Source organism: Gordionus sp. m RMFG-2023, chromosome 3, assembly GCF_954871325.1.
Source record: "Gordionus sp. m RMFG-2023 chromosome 3, tfGorSpeb1-WG-v2, whole genome shotgun sequence".
In the NCBI taxonomy this organism is placed as follows: domain Eukaryota; kingdom Metazoa; phylum Nematomorpha; class Gordioida; order Chordodea; family Parachordodidae; genus Gordionus; species Gordionus sp. m RMFG-2023.
In genome coordinates this window covers 31,884,487-31,896,514 of record NC_088777.1, presented here as the reverse complement: position 1 = coordinate 31,896,514, position 12,028 = coordinate 31,884,487, and the positions used below count along the sequence as shown (strand labels likewise).

Below are 12,028 nucleotides of genomic sequence, written 5' to 3'. Positions count from 1 at the left end.
TATTATAACTCTCAACGTGCTCAAAAATACTGGAATATAAAGGAATGATTGTTGAAACTGATGGTATTAGCACATGAGACCATCTCTGTAGCAAAATTAAATGGTTCTAAAAATTCTCTGTATATTTCAGTATTATTCCAAGCTAAGGCACTAATATAATATTCTTCATTAGTATTTTGTTGATGATTGGTATATATTGTGAGATAAGGTTTGAGCAATATAGCCCTTTAGAGCATTTGGTACGTTGAATTTCAACGTGTTGGTATATCCAAAATAGGGTGAGGAAATTTTAAATTTGGATTTTTTTCAAGATATATTTTTTCAAGTTTATTAAATTTAGAAATAGAAAGTTTAAAATTTTTTTTAAAATTTCTTATTTTTTTTAAAGTTGGATTTAGAGGTTCCAGGCGCGTAACCAATGGGGGGTGAAGGGAGGAATTCCCCCCCCCCATCGCAAATTTTACTAATTTCATAAATATCATTTTAAGCTAATAAAAATTTTACCCCCCCCCCCCCCCCCCACCACCACCAATCAAAATTTTACAAATATTTGAATATCAATTTTCCAACATATTATTCAAAAATATTAATAAAATGGAAAAATATTTAGTCAAAGAGATTGAAATCAAACGATAATTTATAAATAAGGCTGAGCATGAAAAAAAGTAATGTGTCGTCAGCAGCGATATCATTATTGAATTCATTGCTGCTAGTTGCATCAATAAATTATTTTTAGCTCACTACTTTGTAGAAATTTACAAAAGTAGAAATTTACAAAAACCAAATTTAGATTTGGTTCAGGTTATTGATTTGGCGGAAAATATACATGAACAGGTAGATACAATAAGAATGAATGTAGATAAATATTTTCATAATATTTATGGAAGACGTTGAATCGAAGGTTAAATTTTATGATATAACACTAATTAAACCTCGTCTAGCACCTAGGCCATTATTGAGATGAAAATAAATATTGGCTCAACTGAAGAATATTAAAAAATATCCATTTCCATCCCATTCTTAGATACTTTTTTATCGCAAATAAAAGTACGGGTTTTAGATAAAAATAAGTCTTTAGCAATCTTCAAGTTTTATTACCCAAAGATCCTTCTTCATTTTCTAATGCCACTATTGGTAAAATTAAATATTTAGAAAAATTTTATTCCTATGAGATTGATACTGAAATAAATTTAATCAGTGAATTCAAATTGTGGTATAAATATTTATACGTTTAGCTATTTATACGTTTAGCTATTTTACCTGAGCATGCTATTGATGCGCTCAATCGGTGTAAAGAAACCTTGGCTCAATTTCTTAATATTTCGAAGTTGTTTTATATTCTTGCATGTTTACCTATTACAACATGTACGAATGAAAGGACTTCCAACTTGAGAAGGTTGAAAACATATTTACGAAGTACTGAATCTCGGCTAAATGGGTTAGCTCTGTTAAATATACACAGAGATTTGGTTCCAACGACAAACGAAATAATTAAAAATCTTGTATTTGATAAGAAGTTAAAAAATCTTGTTAATTTAATTATTTTCTAGTCAATATTTTAAACACACTACTATTAGTATTTTCAATAAAAAAATTATATTCTACTTATATTGTATGAGAATTTAAGGTGAGGCTAGTTTTTAAAGCAAATTTTATAAAAAAAATGACATTACACTTTATTTCAACTTTACATTTAAAAAACCTTATTAAATATAATATACCTAACTTGAAATAATAAAAAAGAGGCTTGTAATATCCTATCCATAAGCACGAATTAGTAGCCACTGAGAGGTTCCAATCCAGCCATGACAGACAAATGGATAATATGGCAAAAACATTTGCACACATTATCAAAATTGTCTTTTAGTTTTAAAATTTTTAAAAATGCTAAATTATTACTAGCATTATCTAATGTAATACAAAAAAAATCAATTTCAAATTTTACTTTTAATACATTAAAAATATTATAAATATTAATAGCATTATGTGCTGATTTAAAAGGAATAAAATCTAATAAATGATTAATTAATTTAAAATCATTATCAATATAATGAATGGTTATGCCCATAAAGGGTATTTTATTTGGAGAGAACCAAATGTCCATTGTTAAAGAAAATTTAGAAGTAATTTTAGAAAGTACAGATTTTAAATTGATAAAAGAACTATGATAATGTTTCATAATTTCTTTTTCTAGAAATTAATGTTAATGAGGGGTTGCAAAAGCTTATTAAATTTTTAAATGACTCATTTTCAACCATTGAAAAGGCTAAATTATTTTGAATAAAAAAGTCCATAATTAAATTATTTAAATTAGCTTTGTTATTTACATTATTAATTAAAAATGATTTTATGGTGTTAATTTTTTAATGCCATTATTTATTTGTTCACATTTCTTGTATAAAGTTGGGTGGATGGATTTAAGATGTGTCCATAATCCTGAGGTTCTAAAATTGGGAATAGATAATTTTTTTTTACATTTATTACAAATAGCTATTTTTTTGTTATCACAACTAGTATAAAATTCCCAGATTTTTGCTGTATTTCGTCTTTTATTAGATATCGTTGATTCTTCTTGTTCATTATCGCTATTATTATTAGTATCAACATCATTATCTATATTTATTAACTCGATTTGGTTTTCATTCATTATAATATCCTAAATGAATAAATAGATAAAATTGATAGATATCATATAGAAAACTTACTTCCATAATAATAAACTATAATTATAAATAACACCAATATATAAATACAGGAATATTTGGAAGAAATAACAGATGTAATATGTTTATGAATGAAAGTAAAAAAATATACCACGATATAATTATCCACGATAAAACCAAATAATTTTATGTATTTATCTATTTTAAATTTATAATATTGGTATTGGTATTGGTTAAAATTGTATTTAAACAATATTTCAAAACCAATATATTTAGGTAATTGGTATTGGTATTGGTTGTAAAAACAATACCAATATTTAATTATATATTGGTTTATATTGGTATTGGTATTGTAAACCAATATTATATTGGTATTGGTCCCACCCCTACTCACGAGGAAAATAAAAATATTTTAAAATTTATTATAAATTAAATTATAAATCATAATTTTTGCAATATATTATATTTTATAAATTATAAATCATAATTTTTGCAATAAAATATTGTATTTTATTAAGGAAAAATTCGGGAAATTTTCCGTTATTTTCCGAGAAATTTTCTTACCTTTACATCTTTATCACATGCTTTATCAAACTAATTGCTAGTTAGATATTTCCTTATATTGGGGATCCAATAATTAATCAGCATATGAGCACATGTATTTTGAATGTTTTTTCAAATAATCTTTAATTTTTTTTCTTTAGGTGGAGAATTATAAAATCATGGCATGAATGAAATATGTGTTTTCCAAATAAAACATCTCGTTTTTACGTGTGATAAAGTACATTTTTCCCTTTGCACTTAGAACAATAAAATAGATAAATGTTAAAGAATAGGTTAAAATTTTAAATTTCACGTCCATAATATTTCTTTATTTAATATAATATTGGTAATTCCTTTTGGACACAACTTCTTCAACAGCTGCTTTCAGAGCTTTCTTGCATATTTGTATTTGCTTTTACATTCTATTAAAAACATCTTGTTTGAAGACATAGTAATTTCTCAAACCATGTTTTAGCAAAATTATTATATTTTTTTATATATTGAGATCCAGAAAGTATTAACGACAAAAATTCTTTTATTTTTATATTTTAAGATATAATATGGAATTTTATTATTAAATTATAATTAAGATGCCTTGATGATACAAATATATTTTTAAATAAATTGTAACCTATAGATTGAAAACATGCTTTAGATATATAGTAATTAATTAAATCAATATATTTATTCACCAACAATGTTTTAGGTATTTGAGCAAATACTCCTTCGGTCAATTGATCGACTTGCCAATCCTCATAAAAAGTATTAAAATTCCTCTGCTACTTTTATATTTTTCCTACTTCGTAGCAAGGAATTAGTTCATCAATAACTAATTTTGTTATTAGAAGCTTTAAAAAATTTACTCAGAATTTAATGAGAAGCAAATGCCATTGCATTATTTTTGACCATAACAATTCTGTCTAATATTCTTTTCTTTATTTTGTATAAACCATAATAAAAGATGTGTATTATAGGAAAATGAAATTATATAATATAATAAAATTTAGATTTGATTGATTATTGTTTTTATTAATAAGAAAAAAATAATAAAGATAGGCCAAATAAAAAATATTAAGTTTGTACAATTTTCAAAATTAACTATAAAATTTAAGAAATTATGAATTGGCTTTGAATTTTTGAAAATTAATAAAAGTCCAACATTGTTGTCTTCCTTCCATCATAAACAGTTGGCATATTTTTTGGTATATCATTGGTTATCTTTTATTTATTATCTGTCATATGATTGGGTGAATTTTATTTATTTATTTCTTTTTAAAATATTTTTTTGTTGAATGATATTTCTTATCAAATACCATTGCTTGCTTATTTTTACACATATTTTGTTTAAAATATTTTTTTGTTGAATGATATATTTATTATAGAAAATTATTTAGCCATTTTTTGTAAAAAGATAAATAAAAATGAGATGGATAGGATAAAATTTAAATAAAGGGAAGGACAAATTTGGTAAAAAATCTTTTGTGCAGTTTTGTAATTTAGATATATTTGATTCTTTCTCAATGGTCACTTATAACATTACTTATAAGCTTTATTTCTAATTTCATATTTGTTTAAAATATTTATTTTTCAAATTTAAAATATAAAAATGTATAACAAAATATATATACTATATATTTATAATAGAAAATGCTTGAATAATATATTTAAAAACATTTTTAAAGTTATTCAATAAATTTATATTTTCTCTCTTCTTTAAATAAATGTATGCCGCTATGTAATCTTCATAAACTGGGATCTCCCAGATTTAACATATTTTGTTTAGAGGTCTCGCCAAAGACGCTTGGACTGGGTATTTATGCTTCTATTAACCGGGTCCACAAAAATATATTATTTTCAAATAAATATTTAAAACATTTATCCTACTACTAAAAAAATTATTAAAATTTAAAAAATTATAAAAAAAATTTAAGAAATTAATTTTAAAAAAAATATATGTAAAAATTAAAACAAACCAATGGTTTTCAATAATAAAAATATCATTCAACAAAAAATAATTTAAAAAAAAATAAAATAAAATTCAATCAATTATATGACAGTCAAATAAATAAAAGATAGCCAAACACAATTAAAACCATAATTCTATCCCCATTATTTTCCCTTTAACTATTTTAAATTTTGTCTATTCAATATTAAAAAAATTAAAAGAGAGTCAAAAATATAAATTACATTGAGTCAACTTGAATTCATATAAATTCATTACATTTAAAAAATCATAGCTTTATTTTATGTTTACTATTTTATTCTTAAATCACATTTCTATTGCTTTATTAACTCTTTCCCTCCCCTCTTGATTTTCTTTCAATTCTAATATCATATTGTTTAATTCGTTATTTCTTATGCATGTTTTATAATTGTGAAAATGTCCATTTGCGATTTCTATATACTTTTTATACCCACAATGAATAAATAAATATAAATGACCTATATTGCAAGTCCTTGAAGAAGATAAAATCCTTCTTTTGGTTCGTCTGTTTTTACGGAAATTCTTTGGCCCAGTTTCTTGATTAGCTCTTGAGCTTGAGGACAAAAAGTTGTGAGAGTGTTTATGTGATGATTGGAATGAATAATGTTGTTCAGAATTTTTATTATATATAAATCTTTAAATATAAATCATATCTTGGACAAAAATTGACATTTGAATAAGTAGCATAAAATAAATGATATAGGATGGCCAATAAATGATAATATTATATATTAGATTTTTAATATGCTTCATGAAGCTATTTAAGAAAAATATTTGAAATTTTGTTTCACTTTTTTTATGGACATCTATGTTATTTATATTATTTTTTAGGGTTTTTTTTATAAAGATGTTTTGTTTCCTTTTCTCCTTATATCTTTTGTCATCCCGGAAATTTTTCTCCCGATTATAACTTATAACCCTCTTGTCCGTATAAATAATAAGATTATTTGAACCGAGAGGTGCACCATTATTGTTTAGACCCCTTTTTGTGAAATAAATTGCAAATTCCTTTGTAATTTATAAAGGGTTAAATAAAATAATACTATATGGTTATAAACCCATTGCGTAAGCTTTTTATGAAGACCGAAAATCATCATTTTTTTTATATGGAAAAGTGAAATAATTTTTGAATCCAATTATTATTATATATTTATAATTCAAAATTCAGGACAATGGCGGCTGGACTCCTATAATTTGGGCGGCCGATAACAAAAATGTTGGAGTTATCAAATGGCTCTTGGAACTTGGAGCCGATGCTAAGTTAACTGACTCGGTAAATGCCCGTTTTTTTAAAATAAACTTATTGATACCTTGATTTATTTTGATGTTCGAAAAATATTTTACTCTTTTATGTTGAGTTATAAGATAATTTTTCTTTTAGGAAGGCAATACTGCCCTACACTGGAGTTGCTTTTCGGGTTCGGTCAGCGCTTGTCAACTGTTTTTAGATACCCACTGTGATATAAATTGCCAAAATGAACGAGGAGATACTCCTTTGTAAAAAAATTAATCGATATTTTTGTTTCTTTTAATTTTAAGAATTTAAAATTTGCATTTAAATTCATTCCTTTACAAAGTATACTCTTTGTGGAAAAAAATTACTTTTCACCTGCCTAATAATATTTTTTTAAAGTCTCAATCATGATCACATAAGAATTTTCAATTTTGCATTTTAGGCACATAGCTTCCAGAAGGGAAAACAGGGATTGCGTTTTGTAAGTATATTTGTATTGCATCTCATCAAATTTTAATAATCATTTTTAATTATTAGAATTACATTTTAAAATTTAATTAATTTTCTTCACTACAGTTATAGTTAGAGGAAAGGAAAGAAAAATAAATAAATAATGTTTTTATAATGGTTTAATAATTTGACTCTTTTTCTTATTCAGATTTAAGAAGTTAATTAAAATATTTAGGAATATCGTCTGATCATATTTTGGAAGAAGATAGATATTTTATACTTTAAAATTACATAAAAAATAATTCAAAATAAAGAAACTTATTTTTTTTGTGTTGTCTCATCAATTAAGGAAAGAGTTTAAATGAAAAGGGGTACATTCAGCCCACTACATATTAATTACTCCATTGAACGAATCATATTTCTTATTTTTTGAAACAAAATCATAAGCCGAATAAAGAATTATTATAATTATTTAGATTATTGTTATCCCGAGGAGCGGACACAACCATAAATAACAATAATGGCGAAAATTCTATTCAAGTAATTTTATTATAAACTTTTAAATAAAGAAGGAAATAACAAAAAAGAATGAATTTTAAAATATGCCCGACTCTCTTATTTATAGCTCTATAATCCCCCCCCCCCACCCTAAATATTAGATTCTAGGCCACAACTAATAATCTTCCAAACCATTTTTCCTAATTAGAGTTATGTATTTTTTAATTCCTTTAATAATGAGTATTATCGATTTTTAGTGAAATAGGTATGATTGTTAGCAAGTTAAATAATTAACCTTTCTTAAAAAAGTAAGTGGAATAAACGCCTTTATCGTTTTACAAGCATAAATATATTCACAACTAATTTTTTTTCTGCTTCTCTTTTCTAAAAATATAAAGAGCTGCAAAGATATGAATTCCCAGGCATGGATGTCTCTCAAAATCAGCCAAAACCTTAATCAGTGGAGAATGGAAAATAACTATCCAAAATTTCATACTGTAACTAGGTTAAAATAAAAATTCATTTAATTTTCATTTTGATCCATAATTTTTCTTATCTCTCTTTTCATTGTAAGCGTCAATTTGAACATTTTTTTAACGGTTTCATCAGAAGTTCATCCACTGATGGTAAACAAATAATATAAATATGCACTAAGATGTACAGATTTATAAATATCGAATCAAGTTTTAATCTATCAATTAGTGTGGGTGGTGTTATATGCGGTATGGAATGATGGGACATAGATTTAAAATGGATGAGTATAACTTTAAGCATTGTTGGATGATATCGGAAGTCGTAATGAGGATTTGAAACTAATAAGATCTTATTATTGTTTATTTAGGTAAGATAAATTATTAATGTATATAAATGATAATCTATAACAATTGATAATAAGTATTGGTTGAATATAAAAAGAGATAATTTTGTATTTAAAAAGTGTAAAATTAGAAGAATTTTTTTTCATTAATTGATAATAATTATGTTATCAAACGTCGATCACAAAAATCATGTCTCCACGATCGACAAACAAAACTATCGAAAAACTTCACTCAAGATACCTCGATGAATATAGGGTTTTAAAACCGATCCAATGTATAGAAATGGCGGAGAAAATATTTTTGAGACAATGTTGATATTAGATTATAGGAATTTTTTAAAAATTTGCTTTCTATGCACTGGGTTTGTCGAAGAAGAAGGGGGGGGGGAGTTCAAATCCCCAAAAATTTTGAATTTTTTGATAATGAATTAATTTTTTTAGATAAAATTTTGCTAATTATTGTTTTTGTCAATTTTTAAAAAGATTTTTTTAGTTAATCCCCCCCCCCCCCTGCCACAGATGCTAGCGATGCTATTGTTTATATGTAAGATTTATTTTTTTGTTTAGTTTACTCCCTATAAACATTGTTCTCATAATCTTATATTTTTATATATATTAAATCAGTTGATCATATAGGTATCTATAAATCTATATAGTTACATCTCTTGATTATACAGTTATCAACTAAATACACGATTTTTATAGGTTTTATTATGTAAAATTTAATTTCAAATGGAATATATCCAGAATTTATTTTTGAAATATAATGTTGATCTGGAAGGTTGGCGGTAATCAACAAATTAGTTTCTTCACTTTTTTAATACAACCTCTTACAAATAAAAATGTATCTATAGACGTTCGTTCCACCAATTTAATTAACCACAACAAATAAACAAGCTAATTTTATGAAATCATATAAATATACAGTATAACCCCTGTTATCGCGATCACATTTATATTTCTTGTCCCGGAAATCTTGTAATTTGCAATATTTAATTTACCAACTTTCCCATTTTTGGTATATATTTTGAAATTATAACCAAGTTATATTTATATTCTTCTAACCACGTAATCAATAATGAAGCGATATCTCTAAGGGTAGGGAAAAGCACGCTATTCCTTGCGTTTTAGAAAAGAATGACCTAATTTCAAGCAACGATACCGTTAAAGTTCTATCTTGTCAAAATTTTATGTATGTTTCGGATCACGTTCAAACACAGGAATTGGACATAGACCTCACTATAACCTCTATGACGGTAAAATAACATTTATAAAACATTGGAATAGAGAGAAAAAGAAGGAATAAAGTAAGGACAATATAAAAGGATAATAAAAGATGGTATGGAAGAAAGAGGAACATATGTTTTTAAATCTTTATTATTATTAGATATGTAATTGCGAGGAGGACTGTTCTCAAGAAAATTGCAGTTGCATCAACGAAAGCGGAGGCTGTTTTTATGACCAAGTTATTTCAAATTTTAATAAAAATTGATTACCATTTACTTACGCATTTTGTATAACGTATACGCTTTGTTTGCGAATTTGTTAGTTGGAAAACTATAAAGGTCTCGAAAAACTAATGTTTTAAAATGACAATCAACAAAATAGATTGCCTAGAATTTTAAATTTTTGAGCTATAATATTTACTTACTTGTGGTACTATAATTAGACATTCGGGTTTTGTTCTTCGACATCTATTTAAATATTTTTACAACGGTCATTCGATTTGATATACAATTGTAGTCTAGAAGGAAAGAGACCTGATTGTTAAAGCGATTTTCAAAATTTATTTTATTCCATATATTAATTCAATGATCAAACATTGATGACTATTTCATCAAAATTTTAAGCAAACGAAAAAAAGGAATGTAAAATAAAATATCATAATGTATTTTCTTCTTGTTTTCTCCCGATATAATTATCAATTTAATAAACCTTTATCGGTGAACCCAGATTGTTACTTTTAATTATAATGAAAACAAAACATATTTTGCAAGACAAAACAGCAAACTTTCATTTAAACATTAAAAGAGGGATATTAGCGTATTTTGAAACAAATTTCTTGAAATAAAAGAAGAGAATCATAAGATTATATTACCATTTAGGGAATGGCCTTTAGTTTAAAATAATCTGTTAAACAAAATATTAAACAACAATGTTGTGTGTTGGGAGCACCATAAAATCCACCCAAGGTTGGACTGGGGATGTTGCAGCCCCATGGAAAAATTTTCCTAGCCACCTGATTTATGGGGAGTTTCGTTCCTCATGCCCCCATTTGCGAGATTTAAGCTGGGTCCCCTTCGAAAGCTGATTTTTTTTAATGAGTACTTAATTTTTTAAATAAAATTTTCACCAAAACGATGGGTTATTGAAATTGCAACTATTATATTATAAATTGATGATATGGCTGGTATTAAATTTTTTTTATTTATTTAAACAAATTGTACTTAATATCAAAAAATGTACATATAAAAATATATATTATTTCTAAAGTTTATATAATAAAATATATCTCATGAGATTTGAATAGCTCCGTTAATGTACTAAGGCTATATATAAAAAAAATAAGTTAAGAAATAAGAAAAGTTAAGTTGAATATTAAAATAAGGTTAAAATCTATAAATATATTTTTCTCTAATATAACATAAATAAATAAGGAAAAGGCTAGTATGAAACGATAGATCTATAAGACAAAATTTCACCAAGTTTTCGACTTTAAAAATATATATGAGGGGTGACATTTTAAATTTATTTATCTTTTTCCTTGTTTTTTTTGAGGTTTTGGACATATATAAAAATAATTCAATTTCATAAAACACATGACAAGATAATATTTTTTTATAAATACATTATTTTGTTTATTCCTTGACTCAAATGCATTTTTTCTAAATTTTTATTTATATCATTGCATTTAAATCAATTCCTTTGCTTTTCCTTTTTTAATATTTAAATTTATTAGATAACAAGCACTTACAAGAATGGTGAATAACATTTTTAAAAAATTTAACATACTCAAAAATAATGGAAATATTTACTTTTTTCTTTTAATATAGTTATTAGAAGGCACAATTTTATCAACACTGATAATTATTATTTTCTTTTCTACGGGAACTGACTACTGAGTTTCCACTATCTACCGTTGCAAAAGCCTAAAAATAGATAATTATTTGCACTCAGCGCTAGGGTTGAGATATTAAGTAAGGTAATACTAATATAGATAGCCTTTTGCAGTGTCAATAGAAAAGGCCGAACGTCGATCCCATATGGAAGAAGACAATTAAGTAGAGGGTCTTACCAATTTACAAATCTTCCCCTTTTCGTTTAAATATCAATAATTTAAACAAAAAATCTATCCTCCATTTTACGTCAGTGGTCACTATCTATTGCACGAATCTTGAACATAGGAAAATTTTGTTGAGATATTTTAGCTATATTTCTATCATTGAACGCAAATTTATTTTAAAGCTTAATTAAAGAAATAAAATATTCTTAGCAATTTTTTTTAAACGAAAATTTAAAATTTATAACAATAAATATTTTTATATCACCTTGGAAAAATTTCTGCGTGCGCCCATGAAATGGTTAACTTGTCTAACAATTGTTTGAAACGTTTAAATTTATATTCCCGTGAGGAACCTTGGACCTAATTTTAATATGTTAAATTTTTAAATGTAATTATTTTGATCATTATTTTTAAATTGTTTTATGTAAAAATTTGACTCCAAAGACCTGCAGTATGTTAATTTCAATAGAGCAAAGAAGATAAAATGTATAAAGCTCATTTAATATTAGAATTATAAATTATTTTTTTTCGATAAAAAGAATTTGTCAAAAAAATA

At 25.1% G+C, this 12,028-nt stretch overlaps 1 protein-coding gene across 5 annotated transcripts in view; it reads left to right on the top strand.

The window, feature by feature from the left end:
• LOC135925791 (histone-lysine N-methyltransferase EHMT1-like) overlaps positions 1–12,028 on the top strand; it is a 70,705-nt gene that overhangs the window by 23,357 nt on the left and 35,320 nt on the right. For all 5 annotated transcript variants that reach the window (XM_065461271.1, XM_065461270.1, XM_065461274.1 and 2 more), the window contains 7 exons: positions 6,359–6,463; positions 6,572–6,687; positions 6,867–6,905; positions 7,351–7,414; positions 7,771–7,877; positions 9,274–9,445; positions 9,577–9,654. In XM_065461271.1, the coding sequence (XP_065317343.1) occupies positions 6,359–6,463; positions 6,572–6,687; positions 6,867–6,905; positions 7,351–7,414; positions 7,771–7,877; positions 9,274–9,445; positions 9,577–9,654 (681 nt within the window). The remainder of the gene's footprint in view (positions 1–6,358; positions 6,464–6,571; positions 6,688–6,866; positions 6,906–7,350; positions 7,415–7,770; positions 7,878–9,273; positions 9,446–9,576; positions 9,655–12,028) is intronic.